The sequence below is a fragment of the Neolamprologus multifasciatus genome, chromosome 7 (assembly GCF_963576455.1).
Source record: "Neolamprologus multifasciatus chromosome 7, fNeoMul1.2, whole genome shotgun sequence".
Taxonomy (NCBI): Eukaryota; Metazoa; Chordata; class Actinopteri; order Cichliformes; family Cichlidae; genus Neolamprologus; species Neolamprologus multifasciatus.
The window spans coordinates 9,847,701-9,870,913 of record NC_140445.1 but is presented as its reverse complement, the minus strand read 5'-3'; the positions used below and the strand labels follow the sequence as shown (position 1 = coordinate 9,870,913).

General features: G+C 40.7%; 3 protein-coding genes across 5 annotated transcripts in view; 2 read left to right on the top strand and 1 right to left on the bottom strand.

Moving 5' to 3' along the window:
• The first annotated feature begins 348 nt into the window (after positions 1-348).
• Positions 349-8,754, top strand: setb (SET nuclear proto-oncogene b). Its single transcript, XM_085165139.1, has 8 exons — positions 349-577; positions 2,302-2,359; positions 2,451-2,593; positions 2,774-2,877; positions 2,958-3,071; positions 3,238-3,408; positions 3,977-4,111; positions 6,946-8,754. The coding sequence occupies exons 1-8, from the start codon at positions 508-510 to the stop codon at positions 6,964-6,966; spliced, it is 816 nt and encodes a 271-aa protein (XP_085021265.1). The 5' UTR covers positions 349-507; the 3' UTR covers positions 6,967-8,754.
• A 2,340-nt stretch (positions 8,755-11,094) lies between these two features.
• On the top strand, positions 11,095-21,261 carry dync2i2 (dynein 2 intermediate chain 2). The gene is made up of 9 exons (XM_085165137.1): positions 11,095-11,298; positions 12,377-12,637; positions 12,870-12,979; positions 13,125-13,282; positions 13,796-13,905; positions 14,139-14,306; positions 15,216-15,448; positions 15,552-15,709; positions 15,834-21,261. The coding sequence occupies exons 1-9, from the start codon at positions 11,221-11,223 to the stop codon at positions 16,070-16,072; spliced, it is 1,515 nt and encodes a 504-aa protein (XP_085021263.1). The 5' UTR covers positions 11,095-11,220; the 3' UTR covers positions 16,073-21,261.
• sptan1 (spectrin alpha, non-erythrocytic 1) overlaps positions 16,167-23,213 on the bottom strand; it is a 28,570-nt gene continuing 21,523 nt past the window's right edge. For all 3 annotated transcript variants that reach the window (XM_085165130.1, XM_085165131.1, XM_085165132.1), the window contains 13 exons: positions 23,081-23,179; positions 22,816-22,975; positions 21,541-21,617; positions 21,135-21,344; positions 20,724-21,020; positions 20,254-20,366; positions 19,874-19,891; positions 18,505-18,559; positions 17,707-17,903; positions 17,539-17,592; positions 17,314-17,460; positions 16,663-16,810; positions 16,167-16,588 (listed from right to left, as the gene is read on the bottom strand). In XM_085165130.1, coding sequence (XP_085021256.1) covers positions 16,463-16,588; positions 16,663-16,810; positions 17,314-17,460; positions 17,539-17,592; positions 17,707-17,903; positions 18,505-18,559; positions 19,874-19,891; positions 20,254-20,366; positions 20,724-21,020; positions 21,135-21,344; positions 21,541-21,617; positions 22,816-22,975; positions 23,081-23,179 — 1,701 coding nt within the window. In that variant the 3' untranslated portion in view covers positions 16,167-16,462. The remainder of the gene's footprint in view (positions 16,589-16,662; positions 16,811-17,313; positions 17,461-17,538; positions 17,593-17,706; positions 17,904-18,504; positions 18,560-19,873; positions 19,892-20,253; positions 20,367-20,723; positions 21,021-21,134; positions 21,345-21,540; positions 21,618-22,815; positions 22,976-23,080; positions 23,180-23,213) is intronic.

Here is a 23,213-nt window from a genome sequence, read left to right as displayed (position 1 = left end):
AAATATAAATGAATAAATAAACAGATAAAAGAAACACATGGACAAAAGGAGCCTAGAGAGAATCTGTCGAATTGATCTCGGTGTGTGGTTCGTTGTTGTTGTTTATTTTTGTAAAAAAAAAAAAAAAAAAAAAAAAAAATATATATATATATATATATATATATATATATATATATATATATATTATGAAGTAGCCGTGAAAATTCGTATAAAAAGAAAAGGTGGTTTACTGGGTAGTGGAGGCTTAACTTCTTTGTACAAGCTGTCGCTTTAAGTTGTAGTGTCGGACTCCAACCAGTCGGAGGCAGTAGAGCACCACAGATATGTTTAGCTACGGTAAGTCGCAGAGAGAAACGAGCGTGCAAAGCTGCGCTCAGTCCTCCTCCTTATCGTGTACTGCGAGACACGCACTCTGTCCAAGGTGGAAGTAACTTTTGTCCTGTGGAGAAGAGTTTTGAACCGCCTTGGATATACGTCTGGTCGAAAGAGTCACAACAAACGATAACCATGTCGGCCTCATCGGCAAAAGTCAGTAGGAAGGAGAATTCAAATCACGACGGAGCGGACGAGACCTCTGGTAACGTTAAGGAATGGCGCTTATCCTGTACAACGCCATTTTCATTTGTTTATCGTGATTTTGTTATTCTCAGTGTGGTGTGTGGTTTGGTCCGCGTGATTGCGGATGAAAAGCTAAATTAATATTTTCCTGCAGATACACGTCAGGGTAGAATGTTGCTGTGGAGCGCTTTTCAGTAACGTAGCATGCTAGGCAGCGTGAGCGGGTGCTAGCTGTTAGCCTAAATTAGCTGCCAGCGTTAGTTGAGGAGCGTGTTGGAGGCCAGTGTCTACTTTGCGTTTAGCGGGATGTGTGGTTATTGTTCTCGGTTTGAGAAGTTTGCCCTTGGAGAAGTAGTGATGGAACTGCACGTCCCTGTACATTTACGTACACGCGTTTGTTGCTGTAGCTTCTTAAATGGCCTCATTGTTAGCAAGTGCAGAAGTCTTTCCTAGAGAGGCCGAGCAGCGATAACGGAAAGGTTAGCTGCTGCGGGGTAACGTTCACGGGAGCCCGTCTATTGAGATCGTGTCTGTGTATATGGTAAACCGGCGCTTCTGTACTTGGTCATTTAAACAGGATTGGAAATGGGGAATTTAGGCAGTATGTGTGTGGAACACGCGGAGGGATGCTTGGTGGACCGGGTGGTGTGTTGTTATCAGAGGGGAGCAGACAGCGGAGACGTCGCTAAGCCTCGCATTCAAACCAGGCCGCCTTTAGCAGTAACAGGAAGCGCCTAAACTGCAGGAGGCACAGGGTCTGTCTGCCATGGACCATCATCAGTCTGTTCAACATCCAGTCAACATAGCACTTTTAAATACGCTGATCATGTTCAGGCTGTATAAAGCCTGGTTTCTTGATAGTATTTCATTTTTTTCGAAATAATTATATACAATGAGTTTTATTTATATAATGATGAGGTGCTAAGCTGGTTCATGTCTCTATGAATTGAAGTTCTGAACCGATCGAAGTTGAAACTTCACAAATCTGTTTATTTTGTTTCTGTGTATCATCCGGTTTGTACGAGGGAAGCAAAAACAAACAACAAAAAAACATCTACTTGTCTAACCATATTTGTCTAAAAGTAAATGGCATTTTATCAGCATATAGTTGATTTGACACGGCAGACTACCAGGCTCTATTTGTAAATATTAGGAATGCAGACATGCTCCCAGTTACCTTCCGTTCAGTTGGTACTTACCCGTGGTACGTGCTGTTTCCTGAAGTGCTCTAAAAAAATTTTTTTATATAATGACGGTCTCTTTGCTTCTACGAAAAAGTGTGTTGGCTGTCAGCCAAGTTATTATTTAAAAAGAAAAAAGTCGATAGTTGTACGTCCTGGGTTGATGAAGATGAATAAAAGCATATCAATATAATTTTCTGTCATGACCTATATTGAGATATTCTTATTTTTTCATGGCAGTTTTTCCTGAATATTACCTAAATTAGTTCATTCCTTAGGCCAAAAGGATTCGAGACTAACCTTGTACATTTTTGCTATTTCTAAGTTTATGAAACCAAAATGAAATCAAATGCTGCGATTGCACAGTCCAGTGAAAATATTAATATATAATTCACATTTATGGTGTAACATGTCTATTGTGTGCATTGTTATTTTTGTCTGCATGTCATGTTAATTTCATAAATACTCTTTAATGAATAGGCTGAATGGTGTTATTTTGTGAACTTTTTTTAAACTCCAAAATCCTTAATTAAAAAAAACAAACATTTCTTTGTTCTTTCAGAAAAAGAGCAGCAGGAAGCAATTGAGCACATTGATGAAGTACAGAATGAAATTGACAGGTGAGTTTGAATCTTCTGTATTAGTACTGGGGGGGAAAATTCACAGAAAACTGTTTTATTGATCACATTTTTGTCTTTCTCTCTCCATCAGACTGAATGAACAGGCTAGTGAAGAAATTTTAAAAGTAGAGCAGAAGTACAATAAATTACGCCAGCCATTCTTTCAGAAGCGATCAGAAATCATAGCCAAAATCCCCAACTTCTGGGTCACAACGTTCGTCAACCATCCACAAGGTAATTAAATGAAATGATCTTATTGTTGCTGCTGTGTTTATGGTGACTCTTAACTGTCAAGAGTGTAAGAGAAGCCACCTATCAGGGACTAAAAGTTAATCAGTTATGGTAAATTATTATTAAGTGTTTTTAAATGTTCACATAAAGAAATGGGATCTAACAGCATAACCTGATCTCTAGTTTCAGCTCTTCTGGGAGAGGAGGACGAGGAAGCACTTCATTACTTGTCAAGGGTGGAGGTCACGGAGTTTGAGGACATAAAGTCTGGATATAGAATAGATTTTGTGAGTTGTCAGGTTCATGTAATATTCATAGATTGTAACTGGCATGCCATATTCTGATTGGAATGTTTTCTTTCCTGAAGTATTTTGACGAGAATCCGTACTTCGAGAACAAAGCCCTCTCCAAAGAGTTTAATGTAAACGAGAGCGGCGACCCGGTTTCCAAATCATCTGAAATCAAATGGAAAGCTGGAAAGGTTGGTTTGCTTTTTTCTCTCCTTTTTTTCCATTAGACTTGTATGTGCTTTGGATTTTTTTTCTTTATAAATTCAGTTCTGTTTATATGTACTACTGTACAATATGGTTACAAAGTTGCCCTTTGATTATGTTCGTCAAAAAAAACGTCATCTTTTGGCTCACCAGGACCTGACAAAACGTACGGGTCAGACGCCAAACAAAGCTGGGAAGAAAAGGCAGCATGAGGAGCCAGAGAGCTTCTTCACCTGGTTTACTGACCACTCGGATGCAGGGGCTGATGAACTGGGAGAAGTGATCAAGGATGACATTTGGCCAAACCCACTGCAGTACTACCTGGTAAGATTGACCATATCGGTTTTTACCGCCATTTTAATGAGAATCATGCACAGAAGCTCAGACATACTGACACCAGAGGGAGATGTTATAACGGTTTAAAAACTCGATTTTGTGGAAAGAATTTGACAACACTCATCTGCATCGTACTCGTAGTTTCGCCTTCAGCACAATGAACAAAGTCATCATCAATTTCAAAGAGTAGAATAAGCTCCTTTTCACAATGCCGATGAAATTCAGATTTAGTTCCAGGAGACTGAAGGGTTTTTTTTATTTTTTTAAATTTTTTTTTCTCTCACTGAGTCTAGACCCAAGCAACACAGCTGCTTTCGCTGGCAGATCCAGATCTCATTGTGACCCGTTTAACTCTGGCTGAGTGAGTGAGCCAGTAAAAACAGGAGGTGCTTTTTTGTCTGAGTGTGGTTGTTGGTGGCAAGTTAAGGGAACTGATAGATGCTTTAGTTTTGGAATTGTATCCAGAAATATTTAGTAAACATAAGTAGTAACCAAAGTGAATCTTTGGCTAAATCCGAAGTAACAATCTGTTCAACCTTTCTCTTATGTTCCCAAGGTCCCAGACATGGAGGATGAGGAAGGTGATGGCGATGATGATGATGAAGAAGAAGAGGGACTGGAAGATATTGATGAAGGGGAGGAAGAAGAGGGTGAAGATGAAGATGAGGACGGTGATGGGGAAGATGGAGAGGTGAGGAAAGGGGTTCAGTGGGTCCTTAGGACTGTTTTTATGAAGTTGCTTTTATATAGCTTCATTAACTATTCTGGGTATTGAATATTTTTGACGTTTAAGTTTTATGCTTTGCCAAACTACAAAATACAATCCCCATGAAACCAGCAACACTAATGCAGACGGTTTAGCCTAGTTCAGAGCACATACAGTTGTAACGTTTCTAAGCATTTTAATGCTCACCTCATCACTTAATTATATCGGTTATCCAAAAACATTACTGTAAAGAGGCCTGTTACAAAAGTGAATCAAATCCGCCTAAAATGAAGATTTAAGTTGGCTGTACTGAGAAAGATGGTGTTAGAACTAGAGATGGCACGATACCACTTTTTTATGTCCGATACCGATGTCATAAATTTGGATATCTGCCAATACCGATATGAATCCGATATAGTGTGTTTTTTAATCAATAAAACTGTTTTTTAATATCTTGCTACAAAACAAAACAAAAACACTAAAGCTATTCTGTTATACCTGTATGCAAAAAATACAGTGCACCCAAAATATTTCATAGTTCAGCAATACTGATCAATCTAATAAACTTAAACCTACTCCATCCTCCCTATTCTGATATTTTAAAGAGTAAGCAACCTAACTAATAGGGTTCTAAAACTCCCAGCAAAAAAAAAAAAAAATAGGGAACCACCCACCCTCCACCTCATGATGCTTAATTGACGTAATCAACTTTAATTTGATGCAGTGTGAAAGAAATGCACAGAAATCAATTAGTATTCAAGAATAATAGATTCAACATCTTTCTTCAACAGAACTGCAGACTGCACAGATGGTATCTTCCCAAAGGAAAAAGTACTATAGCTTACTAGGGTATATTAGACTTAACAGTTACCATATACATTAATGGACTTCTATATATTTTACATCAGATTAAAAATTTGGGTGTAAGATTCAGATAATTATTTATTAAAAGCTAGACATTTTAAATGAGAATAAGAAAGAAAAGTATGTCTTTGTGCCCCCTTTTCCCTGTTAATGCCCTATCACAGATACCAGCCGTCAGCTACATAGAAAAGGATCCTGGTGTAGAAAGTAAATAAATTCTAACAACAGCTTATCAAGGTCAAAATCATCATCAAATCAAACTTATCAACGTGCTGCTGTTGTTCAGCCGCTAAACAAAGAAGAAAGACGGACTTGCGACACAAAAGCCGATCAGCTGATCATTGATCAGTTTCATGATTGAAGTAGCAGCGGGAGAGAGAGAGAGAGAGGCAGTCGCTCCATATATCGGTTGTTAAGCTTAACGCTGGAATGCTTTACAAACATTCAGAGATGAACTTACACTCTTGCTTTACTTCTCTCTGGGATAACTTCCTCGGAGATGAAATGCCGGTTTGGTAGCGAGGCTACAAATACACACAGCCGCTCTATCACGTGACGCATACTGCTGCGACGTGCTACGGTTATGAGCCGAGTTACGCCATGTCGCAAGTTTTGTGAGGTGCTTTTTTGATATTTAATGGATCGGATTACATTTTTTATTTCTCTCCAATCCAGTAATTTACGTCAGTATCGGACCGATGCCGATACGTAATATCGGATCGGTCCATCTCTAGTTAGAACCACACAGATCCAACTAAAATTTAAAAAAAAAGTTTTTCCTATTAATAGATACACAAACAAACCCCAATCTGATGACACAATGATTCTCAGAGGTCATTTAAAACAGATAAAACTGAGCATGTTGTTAGTAGTATTTATTTGTTGTAATTTTAGCCTGACTGTTTGGAACAACTCTGCTCAATAAATTGTGTTAGCATGTTAGTAATTCTAAAGGCAGCGCTGGGCCATTCATCAGATTGTAATTTCAGTTTTTTTTGTATTGCTGAAAATTGATGTAGTGGTGTCATTTAATAATCTGTCAGTTTCATGGTATTATCAGTATTTCTGAATAAATGGCCTTTGGTGGCTCATTCATCTGTAAAGTGTATCTAAAATTACAAAAATAAAACTAAACAAAACCAGCACAGTCAGTAATTTTATAGTTAACAAAGTTGCATCGTTACAGCGCTATTGTAGTATTGCTGTGGTATCATTGCTTTCTCAGAGCTTTATTGTTTTAGCATGATATTACTGTTAAAATACTAACTTAATGCTATAATTGCGGTGTCATGGCTGTAGTATTGTAGTTCTTACATCGCAATAGGCTGAGTGATATAACTGCACATTTACAGTGTTGGTAATGCAGTATTACAGAGTTACATTAGTATTATATTATAACATTGGTAGAAATTTAGTATTACAGTGATATTGTACTGTTGTGGTGGTGTTATTGCAGTATGAACATGCCAACAATTGACACATGCATTATTAATAGTAGTAGTTAGTATAACATGAGTTGTAACATCGTAGTGTAGTTATTGTAAACCAGTAAGTCTTATGATATAGAGACATTGTTTTAAACTAGTAATTATTGTGGTACTATTATATTGGTCTTATTACAGGATTACAGTGATATTATTGTGGCTTTACCTGGTATTGTTCTAGTGTTGCTACCATATTATTGTATTGTTGTGATTGTATTATTCCAGTATTCTGGCGGCATTACTGTAGTATTGTATTTGTTGTCGTAGTATAGGATCGGGTGGTTTATGTGACATTCCTTGTCTTCCGTGTTTGTGGAGTTAATTAAATGATCAGACCTGTAGCAAGTTGATGTAAAAGCTGCTGCTGTAGTTGGAAGCTGCTTGTAATTAGCACATGTGAGTGCTAATAAAACTGCTGTGGTGACATCTTTGAATGATTGTGTTGTAATACTTTTGTTCTTCTTCTTCCAGGATGACGGCGAAGATGATTAAAGGTTTCAGTCAACACCTTTTCTCCATCCTCGCTCCGTGGTCTCTCTTCAACTCATGGGAGCAAATTTCTTTTTTTGGTTGTTTTTTGGGGTGGGTGGGTGGGTTGGGGGGTGGGGGGTGGGGTCTGTGTGTTGTCACCCTGTCCGTCCTCTTCCTCTGCAGCCACAGCCTGCAGATAATGTCTGAGGACCAGCTCCATATACAGCGGGTCTGCAGAGGGGTGGAGGTGCAGGTGTCAGTGGCTCTCTGGATTTTTCACCTGTCATTATTTCTCTACATCTCCCAAAGACATGCAAAAGAATTAAAAAAAAATTTGTAGCATTCTGCACGTCATTCTATGTAGATTTAAACTCCATACAATAACAATTTGTATGTACAATAAAAATGACAGTTTCTGTTGAAGTTGTGAGTTCAATAAAAATAAGCCATGGTGCAGTGATAACTTAATCATAGCATCCTTAGCGCATACGTGTGCGCGCATATTATATATATGTATAATATGCACGCACACACGTACATATAAAATACACACATATATCAATACACATGTATGTGTATATATATATATATATATATATATATATATATATATATATACACATATGTGTGTGTGTGTGTGTATACATGTGTATGTGTTTATTATTATATATTCAGTGGTGGGGGTAATGAGGCTTATTAGAAGCTGCATTTTCCTTTGTGACTTATTGTATTAATGAACTGATTAAAAGCACCAGCTTGTTCCTTTGAACTGTTGTAAATGTTTTGGGATATCCATGTATCTTGGTAGGCCAGTTAATTGTACACAGTTTAATGGGGGAGGGTATGGTTGGGCAGGGGGACTTTGACACCAACTCTGGACTTCTGTTAAATAAAGTTTCATTGTCTTGTTTTCCAGGCACCCACAAGAAAGAGTTGTAATGCACATTCTCTCATTCATTCATATATATATATATATATATATATATATATATATATATCTCACTAAAACTCAAGAGTTCTAGGTTAGTGTAACACGTTCAGATGGGAGACTGCGCTGTTCTCTTGAGTCCTCTGGAGTCTGCAGCTTTTCTCCTGTACTGCTAGAGACCTGTTCCCATTAAATTAAGTGTACTAGTTACTTTGTTATAATAAATAAATGTATACATGATGTTTGGAGTAGTTTGATCACATTTAGCCAGTTCAGCTAACATAACCAATCTCACAACATCCCATTTTCTCATGTGCTCACAGGATTAGTGCTATTAGGCCTGTCCAACGACTTTACACCCTACCACCACTATCTGAGTGATCTTCCTTTCCATGAATGGTAATGCTAGAATTGATTTCATGTTCATCTTGAACATCTGTAGCAGGTTAGGTCTACAGCATATGTTACTATGTTTGTGTACCCCTGTAAAAAGTGAACTGCCTTTGACTTGATCCTGTTACATAGCACAGGCCTCCGGTCAAACAGCTGACAAAATCTGTTTGGTGTGTGATTCTTTAATGGTGTAAGCACTGTTTAAGGATAAATCATACTGGGAAAAATTATCTGTATTTGGCAAAAGTGAATTGACTTCCAGAAATATTTGTCCAGAAAAGTTAGAATGTCACTTTTATAATTACAACTGGGAGCAGGTTCTGGCTGACTCTAGTGATTAGCTACTTTAAGAAAAGCCTCTTTCAATTCCTTACATGAGAATTATTGGAAGCTACTAGCTCTTCAGTGTGACCTTTACCCTCACTGTTTATGACTTTGCTGCTAGTGGATGTTAAAATAAATTATTTGGGCTGCCTCAGGTTTGAAAACAGTTTTGCACGTGTTTATTTCAATTACAGTTTGGTCACTTTAACAAACTACCATTTGTCTGCAATCAAAGAAGTGTATTTAGTGAACCCAACAGAGTCGTAGCATGGCAAAGTCAGGTTTACTTCTTAGTTGTTTGGATCACTCATAGTGGGTGGCAGTAAGCAGTCATCTCAGCGTAAGGTGAAGGAATTTCCAACTAGAGTTTATATGCCCTCCCTGTTCTGGTGTGTTTCCTCCCACAGTCCAAAGACATGTTAATTTAACTGGGGTTTCTTACTTGGCTATAGATATGAAGTAGATTAAAGTGCTGTGGGAGTGTTAGGCCTAAAGGAACGTGAATGGTCAGTAAGACTAGTAAAGTTATTTCTAAAGGCAAGTACATAGTGTTGCTATTTATATAGAGGCGTGATAAAGAACCAGTAAATGTGGACCTATTGTAATCATTCCCAACTCTAACTCCCAACTATTCTTGAAAGCTATTAGAGTAGCTTTGCATGTTTCACAGTTCAGAATAATCCTTATTTATCATATGCTCTGTGCTCCTTCATTTCATCCTCTTAGCTTAATAAATAACTTCTATTCTGATGGGAGTTATCTCTTCCAGAATGATAAAACCTCTCAGCCACAGGACAAAAGAGATTACTTTATGGTTTGACTAATGGAAATGATGTAAATCATAAATTATGATTCTATGTTGTCATCCTTCGGTCTGTTTTAATAAACAGAAGTTTATTAACTTTTGCATTAGGCTGAATGAGAGGTAGACTTTTGCACAGTACTGTACAATTAAAATATATCTGCACAATTCTGCATGTAGATTTTGTGGAGTGTTTATTATAATGGTACAGCTCTGATTAATGTCAACCCCATACATTACAGCATAATGGGCAGGATTATGTGAGATTTTAATATGAAAAATATTCTAACACATATATAGATATGTTATAACATAAATGAACTGTGGTGTATCCCATCTTTGGAAAGATGAGTTCAGTTTCTCTAGCCACAATTAAGAAATCACTTAAATAGGACCTGCCTGACAAAGTGGGGTAGACCAAAAGATCCTCAAAAGTCAGACATCATGTGGTGATCCAAGGAAATGTAGGAACAAATGAGAAACAAAGTAACTGAAATTTCTCAGTCTGGAAAAGGTTTAAAGCCATTTCTAAAGCTGTGGGACTCCAGCAAACCACAGTGAGAGCCATTATCCACAAATGGCAATGACAGCTCATCCAAGAGGTCACAAAAGACCCCAGAACAACATTCAAAGAACTGCAGGCCTCGCTTGTCTCAGTTAAGGTCAGTGTTCATGACTCCACCGTAAGACAGAAATGGGCAAAAATGGTCTGCATGCAGAGTTTCAAGACGAAAACCACTGCTGAGCAAAAGGAACATAAAGGGTCTTCTGAGTTTTGCCAGAAAACATCTTGATGATCCTCAAGACTTTTGGGAAAATACTACAAAAGGGCTGCAAGCATAAAAACACAATCTTCACTCACCACTGGCTATATTTGCATCAAGAGATACAACTACAGATGATCGCTTAACAGCCACTGCTCTGAAAATGGTTCAAGCACATACAAGATCATTTTGACAGGATACTTGGCCAAATTCATACCTGGAAAGGTTTTGTCTTTCATAGACCCATCACAGAGGTTTGCAAATCATAAAACACAATAAGACGTAGCGCTTTCAGCGGGACAAACGTTTCGTCACTCATCCGAGCTTTTAAAGCTCAAAACACACTGCGCCCAAAATTCGTCCACCCCAAGGATCGGGTCCCCGACACAAACAGAGTAATGTAGTTAATGTAGTATCATCTTACAATGCTGTGAGTGCAGCCATCCCCCAACACTCTGTGAATGATACTCATGGCTATTGATTATTGGTTCCTGATTAATTTGCATATTAATGACCAAGGAACTGAACTCACAGCCCATTGTTCATTCAGTGGTGCTAGTTTCAGTCACCGTGCAAATGTACTGCTTCTAAAAAGGAGCGGGAAACCTGGAGTCAGCTCAGACTGAAGAAATCACTTAGATAAGTGACGAAACGTTTCTCCCACTGCAAACGCGATGTCCAAATGAACGAAGTCGACCTTTTGTTCGGTGACAGGCTGATAAACTCCTAGTTTTTATTAAAGGGTTGTGTCTTAGTTTTTTTAACAACATACAGGAGGGTAATCTTTTAGACTATACACCATTGTTTGTATGTATTTTAAAAGAAATGTAATTATCAACCGCCGCAATTAGTGAACACTGGTTTAACGCTGAAGATGTCCGCTGGTTCATGCCTACAAACACGGAAGTGAATGTGGGATTTATTTCTTGCCTCGCGTGATAATCTCAGTAACCACGGTAACGCCAGCTTTATGTAAAATGGCTCCAAAGGCGTCAAACGGCCCTCGGAGTGCTTAGAGTTTAGCTGATCAATGTTTAAATATTTGATAATGCCTTTTTATTAGCATGTTCGCAGACGAAGCCCTGGACACGGTGAGTGTCCAGTCACTGTGGAGGAAGTCTCACGCGGCGGCGCAGGAGTCGGTAAGTTTGGGCAGCACCGAGTCTGCCCCCCACAGAACTCTGTTAGCCTGGACAGCGACGTGCTTGCTGTCTACAGTTGCAGAATATTGGTTGGATCCGAAGCTAACTTTAGCTGATACAACACATGCGTGTTCAGGTGTTCCTGGGTGGACACATTTGCATTCAGAGGAGAATGCATTGCAAGATGAAATCATGAAATATGTAGCATCAAGCAAAGAGGGACATTTCATGCAGACTGCACCGACTTAACGTTTATAGAAAACACTTCTTCTTGTTCTTGTAACCTGCTATAGATAATGTTGCATTATCTATGGCAGGTTACATCTATTAAACATGACCACGATTTCAAATGATGAGGTCGGATCACTTATATCACGCATTGAAACACAGTGTTTGCTCTCTGTATATCAGTGGCAGCAGATATCACTGTTTCAGTCAGATCAGGCACACAGCTGTGGCCTTGAGTAATAATAAAGCCCCACCTACCTGGGGTTCAGACCTTCTGTTTGCAAGGGACAGCTAATCAAAACATGATTTTTAAAAAAAATTATTTTAATGTCTTTAAGCTCATCCTGTAATTAAACAGGAAAGTCTTAAATTTCTGAGTGTGGCTTTTTTAAATAACAGGTATAACCCTGGGCAGCAATAGCTGATATGTGTCTGCTAGGCTCTTTTAACTGTATCTGTGCTGTTCATACCTTTTGGAAAACCCAATTCTCCATACACACATCCATCCATCTGCTTATCCAGTTCTGGAGCGGACACACCATGGACTTAGCACACAAACATCTGGTTGACAGTGGCCAAAATGCTAACATTGAGCCTTCAAAATACATTTGAAACCAATGAGTGATTCCACTGTGGCTTTGTCTCTCTTTTATGCATACTGTGGATGAAGCGATGGGCTTAACCAGGGCTCCTTATAAGATACATAAGGATTATGTTGAACTGTGAATCACACAAGGCATCTCAGTGGAAATGAAATAAACCAGAATAGGTTCACTGTAGCAAGCCTCCCTAACAGTGGACCTTTCTTGCTTCCTTAGTAAAAAGACCATTATTTTTGCTGGGGTTTCAGAAAGGATGTCAGACTCAGATGTGTCGCAGTGCTGAGTCAGAGGTCCAGGTCATTTCCACTACCATCAGCTCTACTCAGACAGAGCTACAGGAGCAGGCCACAGAGCAGCTCATCCAGCAAAACCAAGATGAACCAGAGCTGCCTGGCTTGAAGGACTTCCTACAGCAGGTTGAAGACATGGTCGTCAGAGAGTTAGTGAAAAATGTCAGGAGCCATGCCTTTGACGGGTTTCAGGCAAGCTGGGAAGACCACAGTCAGCGGGTAAGCAGAACACTTGTTTGTATGTCAGAGAGGGTTTGTCATCTGCTGCAGAAGGAATCTACAATAGTCATATTACTACCTGATGGTCTTTATCATGAAGTGAAAGTGAAACAAGCACTAAAAAGTTACTTTCAGCTGTCCCATTATTCACAAGGCATCAGCACAGCAGATAGCTGTTTTGATTTGCCTAAAACCTGTTTACATGTCTGTATGACGGTGTTCCATCTTTCAGGTCTTACTCATCCATTCCCTTCAACATCCCGGCGCTAAAGAGAAAGGCCTGCATGTCACTAGTGTTTCCTGGAGTTGTACTGGCTCAGTCATTGCCTGTGCCTATGGTCGGTATGTGTGTCTGATGTTAATGTATACGATACTAACAGTCCACTTATTATTTCCTGATGTTTTTCTCCAGGTCATAAAAAGTGTAAACTGCTGGAAAAGCTCTGCTGTTATCATTGTGGCTCAGATCTGTGTTTATGGTGGGCAGGATTGACAATGGAGACTGGAGCAATGAGAAGTCATGTGTTTGCACCTGGAACCTGGACCGTCGAGGCCTGCATCACAGTCAGGCGGACCTGGTCATAGATGTTCCTACTGCAGTCACAGCTTTGTGCTGCCATCCCAACCAGCCTTCCCTCATCGCAGGTACAGTGATGCCACCTTTACAGAAATAAATATGCCCTAATAACTCTTTTTCAAAGTATTAAACATAGTATTAAGTGATGTCTTTTTAAATAATAGTTTAACTACTGCCAGCTTGAAATTTGAGGTGAACTTGATCTTCTTTAATATTCAGAAATTCACAACCCGAAGGGGACATTGTGACCATATTTGAGAATAACCTTTGGTTCAGAGTATTGGTAATATCTGAGCATTGTCTGCTGTCATTGGTGCTCCTTTGTCTTATACTAGGACCTAGCTGTTTTAAATCCTTCAAAGTTAATAAAGCTATCATAAAGCCTCATCCCTATCTTGGTCTATCTGACCATCTTCATCAGCTGCTACTTGTCTCTTGACTGTTGCCCCTAATCTGGCTGAGAAATCACTGAGAGCATGATCAGTGCCGCCTTTCCCAGACTTCACAAAGCTTCTTTTAAGTAGCTGTGTTTGATGACTTTAATACTGAATTATTTATTGCGTGTAATGCTGTCGCTGCAGGGGGTCTGTACAGTGGAGAAGTGGTGATTTGGGACACCAGTCGGACTCAAGACTCTGTAGTGGCTCAAACTGGGTTGTCTGCAGACAGCCACAGAGACCCTGTTTACCAGGTAAGAGGAAACAATGCTTTTGGCATTTCTGCTAAACTCTCTTCATCCTGCTGCATGTTGCTTGATCTTACACACTTGAACTTGATCACAGCACTCCAGGATAACCTGAAATAGCATTATTCCAGAGTAAAGTAAATGGTAAATGGACAGGCAGTCTCCCATCCAAATATTAACCAGGCATGACCCTGCTTGGTGGTCTTGCATGAGTGTGAAGGGAGGATTTATGTGTGCAGGTTTCCTGGGTGCCTCTGCAGAAGAAGGGAGAGTTCGGGGTGCTCAGTGCCTGCTCGGGAGGAAGAGTGCTGCTGTGGACGGTTGGTTTTGAGCAAGGCAGTTTTGTCCAGAAAGCCGCCTATGCCGTGCTACAACAGCAGGTTCCCCACAGCAGCAGCCGTTTCAAGGTGAGCTTCAGGCTGAACTCTTCATCTGCAGAAAAAGAGGAAGCTCCGGGGCAGACCCAGGACACACTGGAGAGACTCAGCTGGACAGGGAACGCCTCAGTGACGCTATATAAAAAAAAAATTAAAATTAATGTTAGCAATAACATTGGAAGGAGGAGGGAATATGGTCTATCCCCTGAATCGGTGTGTTGATTCAGGGGATAGACCATCCTACTACTGAGTAAACATTTTAGATCTTTGTTTTTTTCACGAGGTACCAAGATGTTTCGCATGGTTTGGAAATATTCAGGCAGTACAGAGTCAAACAAAGAGCATGCATAGCAAAGACCCCACTGACTGACTTCCTGTTGTTTATATTAATAATATGGCTTCTAAGAGCACAATAAAAATGAAAAGAATCAGTGAAAATGTGACCCTGAAAAGACAGCCACCTTAGTAAACTGAGTGGTTCTGGTAGAGTGCTTTATAGAATTGAATAGCCCTTTATTGTCATTGTACATGTACAATGAAATTGTGGGTGCTCTGCACCAACTGAAGAGGAATAAAATATAGATGGTAAGACAGCAGGAATAAATTACAAACAGGAGGAATATATAGAAAAAAGAGAAAGTCACAGGTTGGTCGGTATACTTCCAAAGAGAAAGTCTTTGGAAGTATTGCAATGGACTTGGTCTGAGTGGCCTGAGTGATGAGGGTTACTCAAACCATGGTTCAGACTCTCGTCCCTGGCTGACTTGTCACTGCCCACTTACTTAGATGGTCATAGTTTGAGTAATTAATGCAAAAGTCCAGTTCAGGTAAACAAGTGATAATACACATGAATGTTTCCAGACACAGAACATAATTCTTCTTGCAGTCCTCTGCTCACCATGCTTCTGTGTAAAAGACTGATTTTTGTGTTGTCCTCAGGCCCGCAGCAACAACACTGTAGGTATCACGTCAATGGCTCTGTCCCCATGGGATTCTGACACCTTCCTCGTGGGGTCTGAGGGAGGCCTGCTGCTCAGATGCTCCTTCTCTTCTCAAACACTAGCTGCAACAGCCTTTGAGGGCCAGAATGCAACACTAAGAGCCCCGGCAGTCTTCTCATTTAGGCCCCGCAGCGGCCCTGTCCATTCCATACACTGCTCCCCCTTCCACAGGTAAACTTGCAGAACACACACAATAAATTCATTAAAGAGGAGGGCTACAGGGGTTTACTTTTCACATTTGTCATGAGTGACATCTGTCTCATGGTCTTTACAGGAACCTGTTTGTGAGTGGATCAACTGATGGTCTTGTCCACCTTCACTCGCTGCTGCAGGCCAGCCCACTGCTCTCTCTCAGAGTTTCAGACTCTTACATTTTTCAGGTGCAGTGGTCACCAACCAGGCCGCTGGTTTTTGCTGCAGCCACTGGAAAAGGTAGTACACTGATTTCAAATGTAGCTGCGTGTGTGGGGTTACAATGAAGAAAAGAAGCCTGTTGGAGAAAGCCAACAGTTCATGGGCGTGTAAAACAGATTCTTCATGTGTGTAACTTTCCTAGGTGAGGTGCAGATGTTCGACCTGAGCCACAGGTCACTGAGAGCAGCAGCTACAATTGAGCAGGGAGATGTGGACCAAGCTGCAACTTGTTTGGCCTTCAACTGTCAGAAACCTCACCTCTTGGCGGTTGGAAAAACTGATGGGACAGTCAACATTTGGCAGCTGAGTGCCGATTTGATGGAGCAGAGCCCCAGAGAGATCAGCCAGTTGGAGAAGATAGCCAATCAAGTGGCAGAGTGACACGGATTAGCTAGGACAGAGACTGCACCAGCCTGACACACTGACAACAACAGTTGTTCCAAGTCTGAAACAGAAATAAATCCAGAACAGCAGATTCCAGTTTTAACCAGTAGCGTTTATTAAAGCACACTGCAAATGTTAAGGTGGTGTTACATCATTGTTGCAAGGTTCTTAAATTTACTGAAAGCACAAGCTAAAATGGCTAAAAACAATCACATTCACTACCATGAGAAGCACAAAGAGTTAGGTCAGAGCGAGATAAATAGAGTACGTAAGTAGAGTTGGTATTGGTGAGTATTGCTAGTGCCACGATCATGCAGTTTCAGCTGTGTGTTCATATTGAAGTGTGTGTGGGAAACGCTTCCCGATTGGTCACTGGTGGGGAAAGGATCAGTTGACAAAGAGCGAGCGAGTGAATTCGACAAAGTCGAAAGCTGACGGCAGCTCGCGGCCCTTGCTGTCGAGGTAGGGCTTCATGTGTGACAGACAGTAGTCTGCCTGCTCTTTAGTCAGGTTCTGAAAGAAAGAAGGCAACAATGAGACCACCACTGATTACCTGATACTGACACACTGAGCAGAACATGTCTGACCTGGTAGAGCTCCTCTTTAGTGACGTAGGGTTTGTTTTCAGCGCTGAGGGCTCGGAAGGCGCTCTCGATCTCCTCACTAGACTTGACGTTCTCAGTTTCACGGCTGATCATGAACGCCATGTACTCCTGCAGCGACACGTTTCCATCCCTGCAGACAGTTCTCACAGTCAGGAAACATACTAGCTTTCCTCCTCATAGGAAAGAGCATATGCTACGTTTAAATGCTGCGCTAATGAAGAACTTGAAAAGATTTGAGATCAAATAATGATCCAATAATGATGCCGAAGGAGACAGCGCTGTAAAGCAGAGTTTTCTAATGTGTTTGCATCCTGTTCGTAAGAGTGGTAACATTACAGGTCTTGGAAATTGAAACCTCAGCAGGGGACTGGAGGTCAGCTTGTGCTGGACACTATAATTGGTTAATGTGAAGGTCTGTAACTCCTGCCAAGTTAAACTGGTATCATAAAAATGAAGCAAACATGCACTGAAGGAGACCTGTTCAGCATGTCTGGCAGAGAAGAAAATTAAAACTGCAGTGCAACAATTACATGAAGGTGAATTTGCAGTGAGTCTGTGCTGTCTTCTAAGACACTGGTAATTAATATGGATTGGATAAATGATCTCTAAACCCCACCCTGAAATGCAACAGACCTATTGGGATCCACCGTGTCGAGTATGGCCTCAAACTCAGGATCAGGTTCTCCCTCTTCCACCATGGGCAAATCATAGCCCAGTGAGCGGAGACATGACTTGAACTCTTGGTGGTTCAGACGGCCGGACTTCTCTTTGTCAAAGTGTCTACAAAGAAATGGGTGAAGATAAGGATTTTGACCTTGACACAGAAAGACCTAATGCAGTCAGGAGAGAGCGACTTACTTGAACATCATACTGAATTCCTTCAGAGCCTCTTCTGTCACTCCAGTGGTATTTCTGAAAGAGGAAGGATAAAAAGAAACATGCATTTCACGCAGCAACTGTAAACGCAGAAGAGTGTTTGAGATTCACATCACTTCAGTGACATGCAGTTACTGTTGCATTGTATACCTGGCCTGTATCTGTTGTTCCAGGTTGTGCTGCATCCTCATTCCCAGTTGGTCCAATTGGTCCCACTGCTGGGCCAAGCCCACTGTGCTATGCTCTGTATACTTATTGTCCAAGATCAGTGCCTCTTCCATAGCTGCACCCAAGTCCTCAATCTTCTTCAGCTGGCTGCGCATGGCACGGATCTCCTGGTGCTTACGCTGTGCACACACACACACCCCTCAATAAAAAGCTGCAAACAACTGTGCGATGCTTAACAATACATTTCCTTTCTGATTTTAGTCTGTGTTTATTATCAACCTAATTTTGAACAATAGGCATAATTAAGGGGAAACTAACATGCCCATCTTGCTTCAAGACTTGACAGTGAGTGTGCTGGATTACTGGAGTGACTAGGAAATCTATATCTATCTCTTTTCTCTGTATTATTGTAAGGTCTCTAACTTAAAATATAAAGCGCATTGAGACGTTTGCTGTTGTGATTTAGTGCACTATATAAAAATATGAATTGATCATGGATGTAAGAGTCTAGAAGAAAGGAGTGTAAAATGCGATTTGTACTTTAAAATGCTTTGAGTGGTCAGTACATTACAAGCAAAGTAACACATCAACATTTCAGTTGGGCAGTGCATACCATCACCCCATACAAAGTGAAAGAGGTGACAGCTCTGAAGCCTGAAATGTATAGGTATATATCCCCTCTGCCTTGAGCCATGGTCTGTTGTCATACTGTGTGAAGACAGCCTTGAACCCCTCACACTTATCCCTTGATGTGACTTTAACAGTAAAAGTAGTATTTACCTTGGTGGCCTCCAGTTGGGATTCAAGGGTACCAGACTCTTCCACCATACATGACCTGACAGCAACAAGGAGTTATTATAAAAGCAGAAACGTAGATAATGTTTGGAATCAATCTCACACACACTCTGTTAATAGGATTACACACACTCTTCTACACCCAGTGTTCCCACAAAAACCACTCTAAATGTTGCACCAAACAGTGTTTGCAGATCCAAATAATTCAGCGTCTTTAATGTATAATTTGGGCCGTCACCTCTAAGATCAAACTGTTTTCCTCCCATTTGAAAGTTGAGTGTTTTTATGCTGAGTTAACTGCCACATAGAAGAGCAGCTTTCATAATATAAATTTAATGATAATCCAAACCATGCAAAGAGGAGTGGAAACTGCAGCAGATCATCAGTGTGACAATCGGTTTTCTGTTACAGGAAATGATGTGGACCCTAAAGTCACTGCATGCATGCATGAGAAGTACACTTCATGTTTGTGTGAATATACATTCATCAGCCACAACACATTAAAATCAAAGACTAACTTTGAGGTAATTCTTGCATTGATGTTTCACTTTGTTACTTTGACAGTGCCAATGTAGAAGACCAAGAACCTCTGAAACTATTCAGAGACGAAAATGGTTCGTGCTTCCAGGTAAACGTGTATATTTCTGCTGTAAAATTGGTAGTTTGTGGAAGCAGACTCAAGTGGCCATTAGAGGAACTACACTTTTTGGCTCTTTCATCGTTGTTTCGTTTTTTTTTTAAACTCCAGAGCTTGGTGTAGATTGACTGCACTGCTAGACATCACAATACGCTCACAGATTGGCCCTATTCATCCTCCACTGACAGCTCATCTGTCTAATTATAAAAAGGTGCCGCATGTGTGAGCAGGCATTTTAATTTGTAGCAGATTATGGATTCAAACTGTTTGCAGTTTCCTTACCTGTTGTACACGGGAACAGACTACTGTTTGAAAGCACACCTGCCTGGTGTTTAAAGTTTAAGGACTGAGTGAGGAGTGTTAGTGGAGTAGCTAGGTGCTGCTGAGCACACCAGGGCTCAGTGTTCTTTTAAAGTGCATGAGGTCACAGCCCTAAGGGCACTATGGGGATAAGAGAAAGCCCCAGAAACAAAAGCAAGGCTTGAAAGAGGTTGACCTCCCAGAAAGATTATCAGCAATTTGTTACTGATAGACACTGATATGCTATTAAGAAGAGGATGGGGCAGGAAGAACTAGAGATTAGACAGCACACAAAAACATGGAAGGAGACCATTTCTAAACATCACCCACCTTTGAGATCAAGATTTACTTTCACATCCTACATCACTTTCACAACCACACACACTTAATCATAATAAAAGTTTAAGTGATATTAACCCATCCAGAAGATATGTCCTGATTAGCACAGTGATCCCAAGCAGCGACGAGGAAGGAGGGACAAAGAGAGAGAGAAATACACGTTAACAACATGAGATGACGATACAGCATCACACTTGCTTACTTGCCAACGTACCACAGGTCGACGTGCTTTGTGTAAATCTACCTAATATTACCTCAGCACAAACACAGACATGCAACAATGCAGAGAGCACCTTTACACAAACTTCAGTCACTAGCAGCGTTTTTAAATCATGTAACTGAGACAGCCTGTCTTCTAAAACCACAAGATTACTGAACACTTCTGACAAAGCACCCTGAGCCACACAGCACAAACGCCACATGAATCAGAGGGTCAGCTGGATAAGCACATCCTTTACCTGGTCTCCTGTAGCCACTGGTGGAAGGCGTTGGCGTGCTGCGCGAACTCCTGACGCAGCTTATCGTTTTCCTCCTGCCTCCTCTGCTCCTTCTGCAGCTCTAGCTCACGCTCCTACACACATTTACGGAGAACGCAACAGTTAAACTGAACTGAAGGCACACAAATCTACACTACACCACCACTGTCTGTGTGCACACTTCACATCTTTGCATGTGTACAAAGATGCGAAGCAATGATGGTTCAGACATAAATTAAGAAATGGCAGAGTGAGCTGGTTTAAAGAGGAAGATAAGGCAGATAGTTTGTATATTGTAGAATATTTCCAATAAACAGAAAAGTATAAAGCCAAATCAAAGTTTGCTGGTAAGAAACGATATGCACGTGGAGATATGTCATTGGAAAAACCAACAGAAGAAGTGCAGAAGTGCATTTGTGAATGTAAGGAGTACATATTCTATCATGGAGAACCTTGATGATCTTCTGCAGGTTCCTCCAAGTCTCCTCCAGGGCCTCCATGGTGAACCAGGTGTAGGGATTGGACACCACCTGGTAGCTCTTGATCTGTTGGTCCAGTTCTGCCAGTTGGTTAAAGTCGGCTTGAGCTGAGCTCAGTGAGGAACGGAAAGCCTCGTGGGCTTCACGCAGGGCTTTGATCTCCTCCAGAGAGTTGCACCTCACAGGGTCTGTCAAATCCTCCTCAGCATTCTCAAACCAGCTGTTAAAGGCTGACGCCTTTTTAGCAAATGTCAAGAACAAGTCTTCGACCTAGAGAAGAAGGAGAGAAGACAGGATCCTTAAAATGAGTCAAACTTTAAGATAAGTCCCTCGGGATTGATAAAATGCTCTGATTTGAGAGGGGAACTTAAAACATTTATTTACCTTTCTGAAATGTTCCTGGGCTTCCAGAAGCTTCTTCTTGCGTGCAGCAGAGTTCGACAGTAGCTGATTCCAGCGTTTCATTAGGGAAGCGTGACGAGCTTCGATGGCTTTTGACTGGACGTGTTTGGCAGCCAGCAGCTGGTCTTTCAGAGTTGTAATATTGGTGATGCCCTCCTGCTGGAAGGCCTGCAGGCCAGCATCAAACGTCTCCTGTACATGGAGATACAAAAAGATCAGGATTGCACTAGTCTAGGATGTATGTTATTTCCATCTGTAGTGTTATAGAATTGATGGCAATCTGCTCATCCAAATCCATATATGATGACAAACAGCGAGGCCCAGCACAGAGCAAAACAACAAAATGGTGTGGATGAAAAACAGGGAACTTTTCTGGGTGAGGGCGGACCTGTTTGGTAAGCAGCGTTTGCACAGAGGACAGGTCTCTGCCATAGTCGTCAGTCTTCAGGCTGTTTTCTTTCTCACCTAAACACAAAGTGCAAGTTATAAATTATGGTAACGCAGGAAACTACAGAATGCATTTCCTAAAGAAAAATAATTGCTGAAGCTTTGGTGGAAAAAAAGTTGAATGAGCTGAAATACACCAATTCATCACCTGAAAGCCAAAGTTCAGAACTGTTGAAAGCCCAAGTTCACGCAGAAGTGGCTGAATATCTTTAAAATGTACATTAGAAAAATACTGACAAAAGAAAATCTCAGAAAAAAAATCTCAATTGAATCCACGGCAGAGACAGGTAAATGACTTCACTTCTAATCATCGGGTTAGAAAAGTTAATTCTAAAATTCATGAACCGCCTCCAACTGGCCAGATCTGAACCAGCTGTCTGCTGAAGACAAATCCACCAATGAAAAATAGCCCTGAAGTTCATGTGCCAATCAGAATGCTCTATCATTCCCATAAACTGAAAATGGAGCCAACAGCTTTAGGTTAGACAGCAGTAACTACTGACATACTGTTACTCTGTGACAAATCCCTGTCAAATCTGCCTCGGTGCACCTGCTGAAAAACTGCTTCTAAATTCAAGACCACCGCTCCTATCAAGGTGAAAGTCTCAAGGACTTGTTCTACAAAACAGTGTTTTTTTTTTAAAAAAATATTCCTGTGTCAAAAATGTGGTTAAAAAGTGCTGCTGAGAGAAACTACTTACTGAAAAATAGATCTCTATCGGTCGATTAGAAATTACGGTTACTCCCTTCACTTGGATCCACACAGTTCAAAAAGTTTACAAAGTTATAACTTCTAGAAAAGCATCGTTGGAAAGTGGGCAGTGGTGGCCATGTTTTGAGGCTAAAACGACTACTATAGAGTGAACGCTGGACACAGCAGCAGTTGAAAGAAATTTTTAAGATTCATTTTTATCATTTCTGAAACTCGAGCAGTTGGTCCTCTCACTGAAACAGCCAACATGCCATCCCATACACACCCATTATAAACTCGGGTGACAAAAAGCATGAAACTAAAACTGTAACTGAAGAAAAAATATGAAAGATATTGCTTAATCTGGATTAACACTAATAAACTGAGTACAATGACTATCATCTCTTATTAAACACTTATGGAAGGTGTACACTAAAAGTAGAACTATACTGGCATCTATATAGTACTTTGTCACATATTCACGATAGACTTTTATAGAAGAGACTGAACAAACTGTTATTGTACCGATCCAGGATTCCACAACGTCGGCCTTCCAGTTGAACTGCAGGAAGGCAGAGTTTTCGTCCAGCTTGGCCTTCCTCTGTGCTGCAGCCCTCTCCAGCTCAGACACTTTTCCTCGCAGAGCTGACATCTTGGCACTGATGTTGTCCACATGATGATTGTTCTGTTGCAAATACACAAAAGCCATGTTGGGAACTTTTCTTTCAGCTCTACTGCTTGATATAGTTGCAAAACAGTGTTTTTACTCGGTATGGAGCACAGCAGGTACCTTCTTGATGAGCTCCTCTCCGTTAGCACACACATCATTCACTCTGTCTCTGTGTACAGTGAAATCAGTCTCAAATGCTTCATGCTTTTTCAGTAAACCCTGTTAAAAACAATAATTTTCAGTTATAATCAGT